Consider the following 19,953-nt stretch of genomic DNA (forward strand, 5'->3'; position numbering starts at 1 on the left):
AACCGCTGGTCTAGATCCAGCACCCAGCAGGCTCTGAAGCTGCTTTGGAAATTGAACAGCTTCACTCTGGCAGTCAGTCAGTGCTTCCTGGACGGCAAAAGTAACAGATTGTCTGTCTCTCGAGTACAGACATGCACATTTGCTTTCTGCAGCATAAGAGATTTTGTTTATTGTTAGCTAATCCTTAATTACTTCACTCTTATTTTTAGTTAAGTAACCACTTATTTGAAGAACTTGCCATGGACGTATATGATGAAGTTGACAGGCGGGAAACAGACGCAGGTGAATAAGGCTTTCTGGAATATATATGTAGTTAAATTAAAACTTGAAATGCTGTGTTACACATAAGGTGCTAGTTCTACTAAATGCTATGGGTGAAGTAATTTTTGTGTTTAGGAGTTGATTGGTACTTAGTTTCTACTACATGTAAGGAGTGTTCAGTTTTATATTGTGGTATAAAATATGTTTTCCTAATTATTTTACTGAGTAGAGAACTCTCAGAAAAAGCAGTTCCTTTGACTCTGATTACGCTTTGTGTTGAAACTGTGATCTCTTGACCTAGTTCAATGAGTAGATGCTTCACGGGGTGAAGCTGCTCCAACACTGGCTCTTTTTTCTCTGTAAACAGTTTGGCTTGCTACTCAGAATCACAGTACACTGGTGACTGAGACGACGCTTGTCCCTTTTCTTCCTGTAAATCCTGAGTATTCTTCAACACGGAATCAGGTAACTTATCTTGTTTGTGAGTGTTACAAAAGAATTTTATTAACGTAGTTCAGGTGTTTAGATTAATAAACTGCGGGGAAAGGGACACTCCACTTAAAAGAGTTTACAATAGTTTCACATTACATCTGCCCTGATTTTTTGGTTTTACAGTTACATTTCCCTAATTTTTTAAAATAAGTATTCCTCTCCCTTATTTGAATCTTTCACAAAGCAGGGGAAACTGAGTAATCAGCTTACCATACAGGGAAAATGATGAAACTGAATGAAACAAAGTAGGGAAAAATAGAGGCACTGTTTCCCATATCTTTCTGTTACAGTAATCTTGGGTGTTACTTGTAGCAAGTGTGTGTGTGTGTGTGTGTGTGTGTGTGTGTGTGTAACTATGATTAAGCAGATGGTGACGCTTCAATTTTTTTGCAACCAATGTATTTTAAGATAAGGTACTATATTAATGTTAATACAAAAAGTTAACTATTGTAAACGTACTAATACTGCTTCTAGGTAGTCACCTTTGTATGCAGTTTTTATGAAAACAAATGTTTGCAGGAAATTTTTAAAACCCTGAGAATGGGGTTATAATATAAATACAAAGAGGTTTAATTACAGTGCACAAATGCTGTTACTATGTATCTGTTTTGCCAAGAAATTGCTGTGTCCGTAAATGGTATCCTATGTAACTTTTTGCATCTTGTTCTATGTTTTAGGGAAGACAGAAACTAGCTCGGTTTAATGCACATGAATTTGCTACACTAGTTATAGACATTCTAAGTGATGCCAAGCGAAGACAACAAGGGAATCCTGTCACTGGCTCTAAAGGTGAATATGTTTTTGACTAATTGTCTAATATTCTATACTTGCTGTGGTATCACCGAAATTACAGTTATACTAATTCATTATCTAGAAGTACCTCATGTGACTTGATCATTTTTTGAAATGAGTAAACAAATTTAAGTCCATCGCTATAAAGCGATGGGTGTATGATTTGATTGATGTAAAGAGGCCAGTAGTGTTTGCTGATGACAGTGCATTTGAGCTCAAGAGTAATGCTTAATTATAGAAGACTTGAATATTACGGGTGATATTTCTAACAAAATGGACTTGAGACATGTACACAATCCAGAAGTGTCCTTTCTGATGGTATAGAACAGCATTTTGTGGAATTCCCCAGGTGGCTTCCTAAGTCTTTGGAGACCAGAAATTCTATAACTATATCTCTACCAATCAATGGAATGTTGAGTGTTATAGGGATTATGGACATGTGTCTAAATTTGGGACTCTGCTTGAGAACATGCTTTAGAACTTGCTAAGTGTTAGGTTGCTTGCAAAGGCTCACTTTCTGTGCTGTTTGAGCGTATCTGAAGTTCACTGATATCAGAGTACAACCATTTAAAACAGCAATCAAAAAGTAACACACAGCTGTAGTTCCAACACTGGAGATACGAAGCAAACATTTAAATACAAAAATATTCTCTCTAAAGAGATGCCAAAAGATCATATTTTATTAAATGATTTCCCTGTATTACCTAACTGAATAGTGATGTAGATATGTTGGCAATATCATTCTCTTTTGTACCTTATTTTCTTCACTGTGAAGTGTGTTAAGTTAACTCGTAAACCTTAATTCTCCTTAGTTACTTGAAGTTACCTAAATACTTCAAGGAGGTCAAAGGAATAAAATTAAGACTGCAGAATTAATCTTTCACTGCTACTGTAGATTTGGCTGTTGTAGGCAATGATGATCCAGTCACACTAGGTGGCGCTATCTTAATATTTTTCTTTTTCTGCTAGAAACAAAATATTTTTTCTTAACATTTCTCCTCATGTTTTCTTTTAGTCTGCTTGAAGTTCTCTTCTGATATTATTAAACAACATAAACCAATTCTGCATACAAATCCTAAATTTAACTCATTTGTTTACAGAAAATGTGGAACTGATATTGAAAGCTATCAACAGTCAGCATAGTAGTGAGAGTCAAGATAACGACCAGCCTGATTATGACAGTGTTGCATCAGATGAAGATACAGATCTGGAAGCAAATGCAGCAAAAGCAAATAGGCAGAAGGTAGGTTAAGTAATGATATAGGCTATTAAACCCCGTTCTTGCAAATACTTATGTACTTTCTTACATTGAAATCAATTGGAGAACTCATGTGAGTGAAGTTAAACACATGTGTAAGTGTTCATGAGATTAGGGCCTCAATGATTATTTCAACTCCATTTCACAGTCGCTTCCCACATTCTATAAAATCTCTATGCAGGATCAGAAATACGATTTAAAACATTTGTAAGTGAAGCATTAATAAAACAGTTCTAAAAAGGAGTCCCTTATAGAATTTATTTTATTTGGAGACAAACTATGGACCCAATAGCACAAATACAGAAGCACTCCAGCAGTTAGTGTATTATGTCACTTGGCTTCTTTCATCAGAATATCTCAAAATACTCTAAATTAAATTTCACCTACATATCAATGAGATAGAAAGTACAGATGGATAAATGAACGCTGAGAGATTAAATAATTCCTGAAAATAATCCAATAAGACAGAGAACAGGGAATAGAACGTAAGAATCTTGGCTTCCTCACCTGCTCTAACCCATAAACTAATGTGAATAATAAGAGCCAGAATATCAAATACTAGTCCATGCATACTTATCAAAATCTTTATTAAATACCATCCTTTTCTTGTTTGAAATCCCAAGGCTAATATTATTGCATGTAAATGAGCTAAGAATTCATTGAGACCAGGTTTCTTCTGAGATAGTCCATAGCTTTAGTTGTGTAAAGTGTGCTCTTAGGTTGTTGTTACTTTCCTCAGTGACTCATGTGAAGTCAGTTTTGGAAATCTGTTAAAATATTGCAGTTTTGCTTCCTTACGGTAGACTGTCTGTCTTATAGGTATGGTAAGTATTTGATCTGATAATTGATTTTATTTATAGAGCCTGGATTCAGACTTGTCAGATGGACCAGTGACAGCACAAGAATATATGCAAGTTAAGAATGCTTTAGTGGCTTCTGAGGTAAAGATACAGCAGTTAATGAAGGTGAACATCAACTTGAGTGATGAACTGAGAACCATGCAGAAAAAGGTAACAAGTATAGTAACATAAGCAAAATTAAAATCCTATAGCTAATGGGGTTAATTTTTATATAAATATAAAATAAAGGACCATGTGTAAAGACCAGTCAAAATATTTTGAAAATTAGAACTATTTTGGAATTGATGTAACAAAAATGAAAATATCCATGCAGAGCGAACTCTTAATGTTTCATCTTTCATGGAAGGTGTTATTGGGAACTGTTTAGTTCAACCTAATTGATTTTTCCTTATTTCCAAACCATTGTTTAAAAAAAACTCATTCCATTGTCTTGATTCAAAATGAGCAATTGTTTGAGGCTTTGGAAACAGCTGATAGTAGACGGGCATAAATTGCACCTTCTGCTTTCTGTTAGGTCAGCTATTTAATCCAATAATAAGGGCTAGTGCTTATACGCATTTTAAAAGTCTCTATTGCCGGCAAGACCAATTTAGCATATGTTAAAAGTATACATATGTCAAGTTTAAAGCCAGGCTACCAGACCTTCAAATCCTAGTGGTGACAAGGTCACTGTGTCCCAACAGGCCAGTAACAAATACAGTACATCACATGCTTGCAAATTAGTTGTCTTCATCAAACTAGCTATAATGTTGGTCTACATGTATGCTAAGATATCTGCTAGGTTTTAAGAAAACATAGACAACTTTATGGGACGATCACCACCAAACAGAGTGAGTGGAAGCTAAGGTTCAAAAGTTCATTGCAGGGGAAGAAAATAGAATTGTTGAAACTGAAAATGGAAAAGACCCACTAGATCTCTTGGTGCATAAACTTCCTCTGTCTGCAGGCTATCAGTTACTGATACTAGAAAGTCATTAAGATTCTAGAATTTAACTAGTTGCCTGACATTCAAATAGATGAGGGTAAGATCTAGTACCCAAAACATACAGGATTAGTTGTATATTTTTCAGTGGGTCATTGTACATGTGGATTCCTTTTCAAAACCTATAATTGCTTACTCTCAGTATTTGTTGTTGGTTTTATTTTTTTGGTCTGTTCTTTATTCTGGATTTGTCTGCCATGCTGTCCTGTCTGCTTTGTCAGAAAGAGATTCCATTAATTGACATAAAACCAGTCCCCCTTGAAGTTGTGCAGGTGTGGAATGGCACATAATTGTAACTGCAGTATTCTATAATTGTAGAGAAAAGCAGAGCTGCTGTCAAGCTACAGTACTGGAGATGTCAACTTTCCTAAGGTAGCTCAAGAGTTATCGTAGAACAGGGGTTGGTGACCTTTCAGCAGTGGTGTGCCGAGTCTTCATTTATTCACTCTAATTTAAGGTTTCGCGTGCCAGTAATACATTTTAACGTTTTTAGAAGGTCTCTTTCTTTAAGTCTATAATACATAACTAAACTAGTGTTGTATGTAAAGGAAATAAGGTTTTTAAAATGTTTAAGAAGCTTCATTTAAAATTAAATTGCAGAGGCCCCTGGACTGGTGGGCAGGACCCGGGCAGTGTGAGTGCCACTGAAAATCAGCTCATGTGCCACCTTCAGCATGCCATAGGTTGCCTACCCCTATCATAGAATATCAGGGTTGGAAGGGACCTTAAGAGGTCATCAGGACCAAGCCCCAGAGAGATTTTTGCCCCAGATCCCTAAATAGCCCCTTCAAGGATTGAACTCACAACCCTGGGTTTAGCAGGCCAATGCTCAAACCACTGAGCTATCCTCCCCCCTCCTGATCAATGAGGACTAGAAAGATTGTCCTACCTGCTTTCTCTAGTGTCCTGGCATGATGCCACTGTGCAGTGCTGCTGCTTTCAAGAGCCTGGAGTGTTTGTGGGCCTCTGCACTATTAGGATTTAATACAAGTCTAATTCATGGCTTGAGAGTATCTTCAGCTTTATCCCGAACCTGATAAACTGAGTAGCTGGGACATGGTTTCAAATGTTATTGTCCAAGTTGCTCTCTCACATAGCAGGTAACAGCAGATGCAGAACACATCTGTGCATACAAAGAGGGCAGTTACCTGTTTTTGCCTTTGAGATCTCTGTTGGAACCCAAAATTTATAGAGGAACCTAATACATCTTATGGGACTTCTTTGCTATTTTTGCAGGTGTCTTGATTAAGCAGCTGTCTGCATCATTTGAATTAATTTTTGGTTTAGAGATAAATGTATGCTTTAAGGAACCTAATCTTAGATAAAGCTTTTGCTGTAGGAGTGGGGTATCCATTGTACATTAGGATTTTAGTACATTGATACAGCATAGTGGGAGGAGACAGGGACAGATTTTCCTGTGCAGCAGATGTGGGGCATAGCTCCCTCATTCTGAGGATCAGTTTGTGCTGGCCCCAGATCCAGTGATGTTTCGAACAGCTATGGGGCTGCACTAATTTGTCACTGGCTTAGTGACTTACACCAATGACAGCTAGGCATAGCAAAGCTCACAAGAACAGCCATACTGGGTCAGGTCCATCTAGCCCAGTATCCTGTCTTCTGACAGTGGCCAATGCCAGGTGCCTCAGAGGGAATGAACAGAACAAGTAATCATCGAGTGATCCATCCCCTGTCACCCATTCCCAGCTTCTGGCCAACAGAGGCTAGGGACACTATCCCTGACATGGCTTCTCCACCTTACCCTCTGCGCCAAGGGGATAGATGGCATAGTACCTAGCTACAGTAGCTTTAGGCCAATAAGAAGTTGCCCTATGCCAGGGTAGTTTTCTGCTGGCCATTTGTGGTCAGAATCTAAATGTTTTGTAGCACCTGAGCAGAGCAAAGGAGCCAGATCTCATTTGAGAATATGGCCCTTGGTCTCTTAATTGGCATAGGTTTATTTGATTTTTTTTTTTTAGGCATAGATTAAATTTAAATATATAAGCTAAAAATTGTCTGTCTGGTATAGTTGGCTAGTAGCATGATATGTATCTGATTTCTCACACTTCAGTTACTTGAAAAGGATAAAAGCAGAAAAGAGTCTATAAGGTGCCACAGGACTAACAGATGTAGTCTATAAGGTGCCACAGGACTCTTTTCTGCTTTTACAGATCCAGACTAACATGGCTACCCCTCTGATACTTGAAAAAGATACCAATTAAAGAAGAGGCGAGCCTCTATTGATGTATGTCACTTATGGATGGGTTCTCCTTAAATCGAGTGAAAGGGTGTTCTTATGAAAAACAGATGACTTTCTGACACATGGGCACTTGTCTGTGAACTTAAACATTGATGGTGGTGAATTGATCTGATATGACAATAGATGAAAAACAACAGACAGCTGAAATTATACCACACCTGGTTTATAAAATATGTGGTGGATAAATAAATGGAAAAGGCGATTGTGCAGCATGGACCTGCTTGATTGTATTAAAATGTCAAACTTTTAAGGAGTAGCATTGCTCTTTACTGATCCTTAAATCTTAACACACAATACATGGTATGACAGACTGCAGAGTAGGAAATGGCAATATTTTAAATGGCTTCAGGATGCTAGTCAGAATCTTCACTTATGGGTACTGGACAGTGTCAGGCAGACTACAATTTTACAGCACAGACTGATTTTCTTGAAGGTTCACATGATGCAAAGCAAAATGCAAGTAAATACCAAAATTGTGACTCCTAATGAATGGCCATCAGCTGTCTGAAACCGTATGCTCCATCTGTTGTTTGAGAAGATGTACATAATATTTAAATATTTTCAGTTTTCTTCATGATGTGTTAATATAGCAAACTTATTCTGAGAAATTTTTTTCTACAACAAAATTTAAATTGCTGCATTTTTCCCCACCCACAGATTTTAATAATAATCTTGTTGGCTTCTTTAAGAAAGCAGTAGCTGATATCCTGTTTTCATAAGCTTAACTCCACTGTCCTCTTGCTTTGCAAAGCAAGCTCTAGTTTTCTTTGTGCTGTATCTGTGGTATCTGTGCTATAATTTTAGCAGTTGCATATTCAGAGGCTTTATTTAAGTCATCTTTATGTTACTGTAGTGACTTTTTGCTGAACTGGAGTGCTTTGCTTGAAAAGAATTTATTTTTCTGTTGTTCAAACAGCCTTCGTGGTAATGAAAAATTTATTTAAAAATACAACTAACCTGGAAATGGATCTTATGCTTTTAACTGCAACAGCCAAATGTAAGATCCAATTTGACTTGCATCCCAACTAAAATAATAGTAAGTTGAAACTGACACTTATAAACCTACCAGACCTGCAGTAAAATATTTTTGTCTGAGCAAATGAAGTAGATTTTAAAGAGAATTCCATTTAAAAATAATAATAAATCTAGTAACAGCTAGATGGATTTTTTTTAAGGTGACAAGCTGTGTTTGTATATTCAGTTTGCTTGCTGTAGAAAAACAAAGTCCCACTGCTAAACATTTCTTTCAGCTTCAAACACTACAGAGTGAAAATACGAACCTCAGAAGACAGGCCACAACCCATATATATCAGGTCCAAACTGGTTCTGAATACACAGACCCCAACAATCATTCTTCTTTAAAGCGACGACCATCTGCACGAGGTAGCAGACCTATGTCTATGTATGAGACTGGATCGGGTCAGAAACCCTACCTCCCAATGGGAGAAGTCACATATCCAGAAGAGAGCATAACAAGACTGCAGCCTTTCCCTCCACATGTAAGTAAAACTGCTGATGCTTCTGCTCTTCTTTGTATGTTCAGCTTTTTCTATTGCAAATCTGTTTACTTGATTATTTACCAAAATCTCTAGACTGTCTGCTTCCTAGTAAAGTAAAACAGTAAGAATTATCACTGTTTGCTGTATTAACATGTCTGCAGGAGCTTGATGGTTTGAAGAATAAAAGCTGTAACACAATTCTCTGATACGTAAATTGAAGCTTTTGGCTTCTGCTCAGCTATTTCCTTTAGCCACAATATATTTGCCAATATATGCATGCATGAATGTTTCAAAAGTAGGAGAGAAGAACCCAGAATTTAACTAGATATAGGTGTAGTTTGTGGATCTCTGATCTTGGGGCATACAGGTATGTGCTTATATGTAGAACTTGCAAGCCTTTTGAAAACAGTAGGATTGAACTTTACTGAAGATCACTTATGCTACATCAAAGCACCCAACCCTTTCTTGGAAGAGAGTTTACTTTCATGGATCTCTCTTCAATATACCTTTTCGTTATTGTCTCTTATTTTGTTCGTTTTTAATCTAGTGTTCACAGCCTAGTTTTTTAGGTGTCCAAGTCTGTCCTGATTAGTACTTTCCTAAATTATTAAAGTTCCAATAGTGTGGTCAGCATAGACACTGATTCTGCCCTAAGGAACTTGCATTCTAGACTGACAACAAAAAATACACTCAAGAGTTCATTCTTTATCGTATCTTTTTTAAATTGCCAGAGGCAGGGGGAAATGTGTGGCAGTGTTTTTTGCTGACGTTAATCAGGATTTTAAGGCTTTGTCAGTATGTTGTCTGTGAGGCAGCACTATCTTGTATTCTCCTCAATTCCAAACAGTAAATGCATTTGAAATAGACTGTTTAATTGTTTGAAAGTTGAAATTTCTTTCCTGGCTTGAAAAAAGTGCCATGTGCATATAAAACAAAATGCTTCGTGCAAGCAGTAGTCATGAATGTCTGAAGTATTTTACAAGAAGCGCCATTTTGGTAGATGATGCTGAACCATCCGACATTAATGCCACGAGCTTGGATGTTTTTCAGTCTGATGAACAAGTATGGGACTTCTCAAACTGCTGGAAATAATAAAGGGCTTATTAGAAATTCAAACTAGATGATAAAAGCGATACCATCATAGATTATGTTGACTTGCTGTGAAAGATTTCAGTATAAAATCAGTTCCTGCAGCAAGAAATGTCACAATTCTTTTGTACACAGCAATTTATTCAAAGTGTAAGAAAGCTTCATAGGTTCCTGAAACTTCTCATTTGTTAACATCTTGTTGGTTTAGAACCAACAGTTCTAAAGCATTGCTTTCTTGTGAAACTTGGTTACAGAAACATACTTTTTTTTTTCTTTCTTTAAAATCTTTCTACTGAATCGTAGTGGGATATATTAGTTAAATGAATGCCTTTGCAGAAGCAGAATTTTAACTTCACATTTTGGTGAATGTATTTGTTCACTTTGGAATTCAACACCTTTTAATACTGATACCAGAAGTAGCTTGAAGAAGTCAAAGGCATTTTGCCAGAGTTACAAGTCCAGTCTAGCTCAGTAAGTTTTCTCAGTCATTCTGATCATGTCATCTCTTTGATTATCCAATTTTTAAAATGAACATATGTTTAAAAGTTATTTTCAGAGTATTTGTGGGGTTTTTTTGTTTTCCCGAGTGTTTCTCTCCCCTCCCCCTTTTTTTTTTAGATCGGGAGGAGTGCGTTTGTGACCTCCTCTTCATCTCTGCCTTCCTTCCCCTCCACGCTTTCCTGGTCAAGGGATGAAAGCACACGAAGGGTTAAGTACCTTCTGAATTGGTCTGTTACCTGGAGGAGGTGACCATCTCCCTTGAAGCCTTGTGCCTCTGTCCTTTCCCCTCTATCTGCTAACTGATCTTCATCCCTGCATGAAGCAGCACTTCATCACTTTGTTTCTTTTGCCACAAACTATGGATACACTTGCTTCACTCTTGTTTAACTTCACACCAACTAAAATACCTGTAGCATTTAACACCATGCACAAGTTGCTCCAGATCACTTATCCCACAATATGCTATTGAAAATGAGCTGGTTGCTGAAGAAAAGTAGTTTAGCAGGCACTTGCTGGCTCACGAAATATCAGTATGTACTTTTTCTGCTGACTAAAATGCATTGCATGGGACACAGGTATGCTCAAAGGGTTAGTAAAAGCTATGGAACCTGTTACCTCTAGGGGTCACCACTTTGCATCCAGTCCACGTTGGTACTGATGGACAGAGATGTTACTTTTTGACAGCTGTCAAAAAGTGAGTGAGCCCTTTGTTCAGTTATATCAGACAAGCATCCATATCACCCACCACCTCATTTAACATTGTGTAGCCCTTTTACTGGTGGTACTGAAAGAAGCAAAGGCTTGAATGGGCCTGGAGACTCATTCTTAGCAATGCTCCTTTTAGGTCAGGGTTAAAAGCACATTCATGGCACAATGTAGAGGAAGCTTATATTGCCGATGCCTGAGAATCAACAAACACTGGTTTCTAGGACCTTACAAAAGCAGTGCACTGACTTTATTAAAAAAAAAAAAAAGCCATTGCATTATGGGATTTTAATTGAACTATAAAAGTCTGTGGTATTCCAAAGATACCTCTATTTGCATTGTTTCTGACTCATGAATGAACAATTTTGGTTCTGAACTACAGAACTGGAGGGTTCATCGAGGCATTATAGTCTAGATAATACTTAGTCCTGTCATGAGTGCAGGGGACTGGATTAGATGACCTCTCGAGGTCCCTTCCAGCCCTGTGATTCTATGATTATGTACGTTTTTATGAAAACATTGAAATGTGAAACACATAAGTATGCTATATTCCAGCAGTTCTCAGACTGTGGGTTGAGATCCCGAAGTGGGTCGCAAGCCCATTTTAATGGTGTTGCCATGGCTGGCTTACACTTGCTGTGGCCTAGGGCCCAAGCCCAAGCGCTTCAGCCCTGGGCGGCAGGGCTAAGATTATAGACCCGCTGCCTGGGGTTGAAGCCCTGGGGCTTCGGCTTTGGCCCCCTGGCCTGGGGAAGTGGGGCTTCGGCTTTGCCTCCCTCCCGGGATGGCAGTGCAGAGAAGTTTGAGAACCCCTGCAGTATTCTCATCCTTGTTATACACTGTTCCACTGCGGTCTTAAATCCAAGCCAATGTGAGGACAATTAATAGAAGCATAGAATGAAGTATCCTCACTACAAAATCGCAAGGTTAGGGATGGTTGGCTAATTGAACAATCTGATAACAGTAGACTGGTCATTCTTTTTTATAGACTTTACATTTTGTGTGGGATCTTAGAAATATTTCTATGTATCCAAAAAATTGCAGAATAATGTTATCTGAGCAAGCCCCAACTACAAGGTAACCATTGTATAAGAACTGTGCTTTTAACAAATAAATTCTTGCTACACGTTTATTCAGCATATTTCAGAATAATTTATCATTTGAAAACTGATATCTTTTACACACTCTTTGAGCAAGATGAAACATTCGCATAGTGGGTCATCATAGTGAGTGAATTGCATTTCTCAACTGCAGCTTGGATCCGTAGTTAAGTGTCTTTAATGGATGTAACTATCATTGCTATATATTACTTAATCTATTTGTATTCTTCCTATACTTTTATGTCTGTTTTATATAAAATATATTTATGGGTAGTTTGACAGAACCCATTTTGTAGTATTGTGTGTTATTGATTTAAGCTCCACTTTTCAATATTAAAGCAGGACTTTCACAGGAGCAAAACTAAAGGATAAAAGCATTCGTAGATGACTTTTTAAAACATGGCTATTTTTGGAGATACCTTTCTTTAAAAAGACCTTCTCTCCCTTTTTAGCCCAACTGTTCCATGTGTCCGATACTGCAGTGAAATCACAATCCTGTAGCTGACACTGTATCAGTCTGTTTCTTTGGCAGCTATGCAGTGTCTCAAGTCAAGCTTTATTATTTAACAGTTGAACTGTGAGGAATAGGGCTTTGTATATCAACATTTTGAGGATTCATTTGCCTTTCAGTTGCTTATTTTTTTTAGCCAGATATTTATTTTCTTCAGCATGAAGGTCCCTCTTTAAAACCTCAGAACACAAGTTAATTTTGACTACAAGTGACATGGTGACTTCTGCTCAATCTGAAAAATACTCGATTTACATGGAATAGTAGCAGATGACAAATCTTTAAGTGACCTGTCTTCCTTCACAGTAAAGTGTGAATTGCAATTTGGGTACAGTTAATTTATCACTGGAACTAAAAACTTGCTTAGATTTGTGGTGTGTGTGTGGGGCGGGGGTTAATCCTACCTCACATCTCTAATTCCAATACTAAAGCTAAATCGTGGGTTTTTTAACTGGCTGTTTTTGTTTGTGACCAGAGTGTTCAGCTTTGCCATTTAGCAAAGTTTCAGTCTGTGTACCACCTGATAAATAAACGCCATACAAATGCAATTACATACAGCTTTCTATTGTCAGAGTGTGCTGAGCATTGTTTTCAGATTCTGTCTTCTCTAGTTACCTTACTAGATGTAATCTAAAGAACACCACAATTTAGGTTTCTTTCTATGCAAGGTAACTGTAAATTGGATAGAAATTATTTTAGTTTGAGTTGTTCAGAGCAGGGACTGTCCTTTAGTGCTTGGAAAGCACCTAGCACATGGGGGCACCTCTGTAACTAAGAATAATAGAAAGTGTTGTCTATCAGGCTTAGCCTCATTTGTGCGTGATATAATGGAAAGTGCATGTTAAGCATGCTGATTCGAGCCTTCCTTTAAAATCCATCACTGGAGAGTCCCTTGATCCTCTCTCTCTTTTTCTAATAAAGATCAGTGGGAGGTTAATGTGACTGCGAATGAGGAAATCCCATAGCATTGTTGGGATTGGTTTTACTTCAGTTCCAGGATCTGCACTGTGCAGTAAAAGACCAAACCTCATAGTGACATTAACGTGGCATGGTGACATAGGTGGGAAGGGTATAATTGTCTGTTCTCTAGAAAAATGTGTACTAACGTAGAATGCCCTGGCCTGGGCACCACTGAGGGGAGTTGTAGTTGGTAAGTTGCTGCATCTTTGCTGTTCTTTGGTGTCAGGCCCAGAAGATGAGAATAAGTAACCTAGGACTGCTGTTTGAGGAAGGAGGGAGAGAGCTCCAGAGTATACTTCCCTTTCTTGCTTTTGCATTATGTCTTCCAGTTCCATGGAATTATTTTGGAATTATGTAAAAATCCCAAGTTGCAAACTTTCCATGGATATGAATTCCTGAGATTGGTGTGGTTGTGAGGTATTCAGAACAAAAATCATTGGGATGTATATTCCCTGGGTATAAACTCTACTGGGAGCTCACAGAAGTGGTAGAATAACTCGTTACCTGAAAGGTTACAGGGAATCTAATGAGGGAAACTTCCTGAATGTAGAGGACCATATGATGGCCTCCAGGGATACAAATCCCAAGTCATAAGAATACAAGTAAGAATACAAGTAAGCTCAGTTATTGCTGTCCCTCTGCTCAGGGAGAAGTATGCAAGTGTGTCATTGAGGAGGGTTAGAGGCAACTATACCCAATAAAGCAGTAATAGGTGATGTCCCCCTCTTGCCCATAAAGTGGTCATATGTTGCATTGGAAGACTAGGACTTGCGGTTGTCTGGGAGTTGAACTAATTCAATTTTCCAACTCCAGGCTTCTGCAAAAGCATATTTGCTCAGTCATTTGAAACGGGGTGGTTGTCAGACTCCAGAAGTGATCCGAAGATCATTGTGTGGGGTCCCTTTTGAATATCCTGGGAACAGGGGCAAAGTTTTCTTGGGGGCAGGAAGATCCTCAGTGGCAAGTAGCTGAATGTTGGGTTATGATGATAAAGAAGCAGAACCCCTGCTCTGTAAAGCTGATCAGCTTGTAATGGTTGGGGAAGAACATTCCCTGCTATGTCAAGGTATAAAATGTATTTTAAAAATAAAATACTTAATGTACTTTATGAAGAAACTAGCCAGGCAAGAAACTTTATTTCTTGTAGGTGAAATGGAAGAATAACCTATGGTATTTAACTCATTTCAGCATTGCTGCTGCATATAGTGATGTAAGCATACATGACAGCTGTCAGTGAGAGAAATTAACAAAATCTCAGCCCGTAAGATCTTAGCCTAAAATGTGTGAGTGAGTATAACTTAGCACTGAACAGAGACTAATGGCCATGACAGCTTGAGCTTGTAAAGTAATGTAGGACCTAAATGAAGTCTTGTGCAAAGAGAATAAACTAGTTTACCCAGAGACTAGTTCCCTGGCGAAGTTCTTGACCCTTTCTCTTTTTAGGTACTGTCCTTAAACATTTCTTTATTCTTTGTAGGCATCGAAATTAGAGAAACAGAATAGCATGCCTGAAAGTGACTATGATAACCCCAGCCCCAGTTTGGAGTTGGATGAGACGGGGTATGTCTTATTACATGAATGAGCTAATGTTTGTGTCTGTATAGTGTCTGAAGACATAACGCTCTAGTTAAGTGCTAATAGAAACTGCTCTGTAGTACAGTGACCACTGCAACATGCTTCTTTTTTTCCCCAGGCCAGGTAGGAAAGGAAGGCAGAGAAGTATCATTTGGCAGGGGGAAGGGTCTATCCCCGAGAACTCAGATACAGATGCAACCCCAAGTTCCACTTTGCCCAGTACAGAAGATGTTATTCGAAAAACTGAACAGATCACTAAAAATATCCAGGAGCTGCTGCGAGCAGCACAAGAGAATAAGCATGACAGGTAAGAATTAGAGTCTAAGTGCGCTGGAATTTCCGAGATTAAAAATATAATAAAATGCTTCCACGTGTAGAGACTTTAATTTCTTGTAAATGAATCATGTATGGTCATGTGTTCCCTTGGTTGCGAGGAGCAGCAGCAAAAGGACATGGAACAGGTTCTCTCCATGGAACACTTCCTCGAGACTTGGCAGATATCCCTGGGAGCAGCTGCTGTTTGGAGCAGTGTCTGCTCCCAGTCTGCCTGCATCCCACTCCGTAAGAAGCAGTACAAGCAAGGGGCAGTGTTGGGAGATGGCTCCCTTGCAAATCCTGTTGCCAAGAAAGCAGAGGTCAAGGGACCACTGCAGAGGCCTGGGGACAAGTGGGATTTACCCATGGATCCTCAAACTACACAGGAGTTATAGATCAGGGCACCTAGAAGGTAACATTCAGCAGTAACTGAGTGTAACCTCTGTGAAACAGCTGCAGTCAAGGATTTGGCCCTTAAACTGCAGATGGTTTTGTTTGTGTACATAATTGCTATGTTCTCTGTAATAGGGGCCCTACCAAATTCATGGCTGTGAAAAACACATCATGGACCATGAAATCAGACCTCCCCCATGAGATCTCTCTATTCGGGCAGGGGGAGGAGGAGAGCAGGGCTATGGGTGCCCCAGATGGGGGCTCCTACCATGTACTGTGCTCCAGCTGTTAAAGCGCCAAGCTGGAGCGGGATGGGACTTCCTCTTCCCTTGCCTGGCCACTCTCAGGGGTAGATTGGCCCCATCTCGAGGTACCTCCCTCAGCTGCAGGAAGCTCTGTGGCTGCGCTGCCTTCAGAGCTTCCTGCAGCCAGAGGAGGTTCCCGGAGGTGGTGGTGGGTCTGATCTCCCCTGTGCTGCTGGGAGCACCGCAGTCGGGTAGTCCTGGCTGGGCTGGGGAGGCACAGGATTTCCTCTTCCCCTGTATGGCTGCTTGGTGGGGGGAGAGATCATGCCCACCGGTGAGTACCTCCTCTGGCTGGCGAAAGCTCCATGGCTGCACTGCCTTCAGAGCCCAATGCTGAAGGCAGCACAGAAGTGAGGGTGGCAATCCCACGACCCCTCCCCCCCCAACCACTTTGTGACCCCCTCCCACAACCCCCCAGGCTACAACACACTGAAATTTCAGACGTAAATATCTGAAAATGTGAAATTGACTAATTTTAAAACTGTTAAATTGACCAAAATGGACTGTGAATTTGGTAGGACCCTTGTATCATCTGTTTTTTTATAGCAATAGATAAGCCATCAGCATAAGCTGTTCTGAACTGTTAGAGTAGAGCCAAGAACTAGATAGGCTTTTCTCAAGTTTGCCAGTGCTAAAAATCAAAGTGGCCTATTTATCTGAACATCAAATTGGTACTCAACCTGAGCTTCCCCCCATGCACTCTGACCTGACAGTTAACTTTGCCAGATCTCCATGAGTTGTTGGTAATGATTCTTCGTGGTGCATCAACTGCAGGTGGTTCTCCTAGGTAGTTTTTTATAGGCATATAATGGCAGGTATATCATAGGGCATGTTAGTGCATTCCATGTTAGCACTGAGAGGTCTTAGGCTCCAAATAAACTTCTCTTCTCCTGTGGCAGTTCTCATATTTGAACTGCAGTCACAGCCTCAGCGCTGAAGGACTATACAACACCTTACCCATGAAACCAGCTAACTACCCTCGTTAAATCTTGCAGCTCATCTAGTTCAGTTTCTGAGCTCCTTGCCTGTTTTTCTCAATTGTGGAGGTAACAGCTGCATTCTGGGGGCCACTTGTGCTTCTTCCATGCTTATTTACTTTGTTTGCACTTTCCTTTGGCTAGGTGGGAGATGCACGATGTTTCCTGTGTGATCCTGGGTGGAGAAGTCAGAGTGCGTTTTCTGACTGAGCTCACTTGAATCAAAATTCAGACTTAGTCCCTTCCATAAACCACTCGTATTGTTTGCTCCCAGGGTTCTTACAAAGGGGAGATGCAGTAAACATAAAATTTAAAATAAGAATATTGGTTATTTGTATATTTTACCAGTAACAATAGTTGACACACCAAAATCATCTAGAATAAAGAACCCAGGACATGTTTTTCCCCTGCTAAATTGAGTGAAGATACTTAGTAAAGAATACTTTAATCCTTCCTCATGTTTTCTTGTGCCTCAAGTTAAGGGAGCATTTTTTTACACAAGGGACATGTATCTCTTTAGCTCTGTAAATGAAACAAATTAAATTCATAAATGCAAATAAGAAAAATGAACAGAGAAATCTTTTGAAAGAAATAATGATTAGCCTTGCAAAGAGTCCTCTTCTGTCCCTTCTTTGTTATAGAAGAAAGATATTACATAAGAACGGCCGTACTGGGTCAGACCAAAGGTCCATCTAGCCCAGTATCTGTCTACCGACAGTGGCCAATGCCAGGTGCCCCAGAGGGAGTGAACCTAACAGGCAATGATCAAGTGATCTCTCTCCTGCCATCCATCTCCATCCTCTGACGAACAGAGGCTAGGGACACCATTCTTATTGAAGGAAAGGCTTTAAGAGATCAGAGTAAGGAACAATTGTTTGGTTATTAATGCAGTGTTTCTTCTGTGCCACAAATGGAACATGTTGGTTACCATACTTAGGTGAACGTGACCCTCCAAAGCTCTTAATCACAAACGAAAATGCAATATTGTATTGTATTGCATGGCTTTGCCTCAGATGTGCTACTGCTCAATGCATCACATAGTAGGGACAAGCTATATGGGAAAATAATGGAACAAAACTATTCAATTTAATTCTGATATAAATAAGGCTATTTAGAGAAGTCCCATTGCAAATATATTGTCGTTTAATTGAGCTTCTGAGAACTGTAATGAGATTGCTTCCAAACTTTTGTTGGGAATATTGTAAATAAAAATGACTTGCCACATGCATAATCTGAACATGAATGTTAATTGTTCTTCCATCATCCTAATGAAATTCCTTCCTTTTTCTCACTTTTTGTTCCTTTTCCTGTACTCATCTGTCTAAATAGACCATTAGAGCGTGCAAGCATGCTTAAGCTCAGACATAGCCTCGGCTGTTTCAGTACCCTGGTTCCATGGGCTGAGAGAGCTCCCCTGCAGCCTTTGACCCATCAGCAGCCTGATCCTACCTCCTGGTACTCTGGCCTCTGTCCCTGCCTTCCAGGCACAGTGTCCTTTCTCTTTTTCTCTGCTGCCTTTCCCCCCTCATGCACGTTCAACACCGGGTGGTTAGGGGTTATGCATGAAAGGCTTTAAATGATAAGAAAACGTATAAGTAACAAGTACTAAGAGTTATGGGGCTAATTCTATGTCCTGTGAAGTTAATAGGAGCTTTTACTGTTGACTTCAGTGGGAGAAAGGTCAGGGCCTAGTGGTAGAGCTAACAGAGGCTTGAGGTTTCCCTCCGACAGCCCTAGCTTGTCTCTCCATTTTGGTCATTGTCTATCAAAATAATTTGTTGTTGCAGTGTCCATGCACTGTTACTGCAGAAATAGCATTATTTGCATGACCCATAACACACAACATTTATTCTTTTAGTCTAATAACAGTTGGTTTATAGTGAATACTAGAGCCTAGTTTCTAGCTTGCATAAATTACTATCAAAACTAAATTTTTTGTTTTAATAAGTAATGGCAACCCAAAACTTCAAAACCTGGCCAAAATACTGTTCTGATCTTCAATGCCTACTGCATCTGAGATACAAAACCTGTTTAAAGGAAAGTTTAAAATCCAGTGTTTATGGGCTGTGACTTGTCCCCAAGTTTTAATCCTTAACACTATTATGGCCAATCATCAATATCAAAGTGAGAGAAAGGGTTACAGGAAGTCTTCAGAAATTCTCTGCAATAAGAATTTTTTCAATTCCCTAAAATGTGTGTAGATTTAAGAAGCCAATTGAGTCGCACTATAACCTCTAATGTCTACCCAGATTTTAGTCAGTGTGTTTAAAAAAAATTTTTTTTAAATCATCATCTAGTGAGAAGTATCATGTTGTGTCTGCACAGTTTGTACACTAGGGCCCTGGGGTTGCTAGATGCTATGGTGATACAAATCATAGTACTAATAAGGTACTTAGAGTTTGAACTACTTATCTTACATCAGTAGAGGCTTTCCTCAAATATACATTGAAAACTTTGATGCAACAAACCCAAATGGCCTGGAAATATGCACCTAACTATTGCATCTCTAATACACTCTTACATTCCGTAATTACTGGGGCCTGTTGCTATGCCATGGAAATCAATGGAAGCTTAAACTACATCTTTTTTCTTGTTTTCTGTAGGTTTCCTCTACTATTCAGTGTGGCTCATGGAGAGTAAATTGGTTATTAGCCCTACTCTCCTTTCTAGTAGAGCAGGGATTGCTACAGTACGCTTTTGGTAAAAAGCTAGTGATGGTGGGAAGTCTCATTTTGTTTGGAAGAGCCCATGGGAATGCAACACACACAACCAAGATGTCCCCCTTTTATAGCATCTTTCCTGCATAACTCAAATGACCCCTCAGTGTGTTGCTTTCCTTTTTAGTGTATCTGTAATTTACATGTGGGGTTTTTTGCATGTTCAGTATTGCAAGTTAATTGAATAAAATGATTGTGATTTCAGTCTGAAAGTGATTTTTAGATCTAGAATTGAGAGATTATGCTAAGGAAAAATATTCTTCTTTTGAATGGTACTGCCTGATAAACTAATTTTAAAAATACTAGCTTAAGGTCTGAACTATACTAACTATCCTGTAGATTATTATCTTAAATGGAGTATTTGGAAAGTATAGGTTTTAAATGTAGACTTTTGACAGAAGGCTAAA

The 19,953-nt window shown here is 39.1% G+C and overlaps 1 protein-coding gene across 5 annotated transcripts in view; it reads left to right on the forward strand.

Annotated features, from left to right (window-relative positions):
- GIT2 (GIT ArfGAP 2) overlaps positions 1–19,953 on the forward strand; it is a 55,692-nt gene that overhangs the window by 26,679 nt on the left and 9,060 nt on the right. For 4 of the 5 annotated variants that reach the window (XM_044989378.1, XM_044989379.1, XM_044989381.1 and 1 more), the window contains exons 10-18: positions 210–282; positions 629–726; positions 1,431–1,542; positions 2,646–2,788; positions 3,664–3,813; positions 8,153–8,401; positions 10,109–10,198; positions 14,742–14,824; positions 14,958–15,146. In XM_044989378.1, coding sequence (XP_044845313.1) covers positions 210–282; positions 629–726; positions 1,431–1,542; positions 2,646–2,788; positions 3,664–3,813; positions 8,153–8,401; positions 10,109–10,198; positions 14,742–14,824; positions 14,958–15,146 — 1,187 coding nt within the window. The remainder of the gene's footprint in view (positions 1–209; positions 283–628; positions 727–1,430; positions 1,543–2,645; positions 2,789–3,663; positions 3,814–8,152; positions 8,402–10,108; positions 10,199–14,741; positions 14,825–14,957; positions 15,147–19,953) is intronic. The other variant, XM_044989380.1, reaches the window with a different exon arrangement.

This window comes from Mauremys mutica, chromosome 16 (assembly GCF_020497125.1).
Source record: "Mauremys mutica isolate MM-2020 ecotype Southern chromosome 16, ASM2049712v1, whole genome shotgun sequence".
Lineage (NCBI taxonomy): Eukaryota > Metazoa > Chordata > Testudines > Geoemydidae > Mauremys > Mauremys mutica.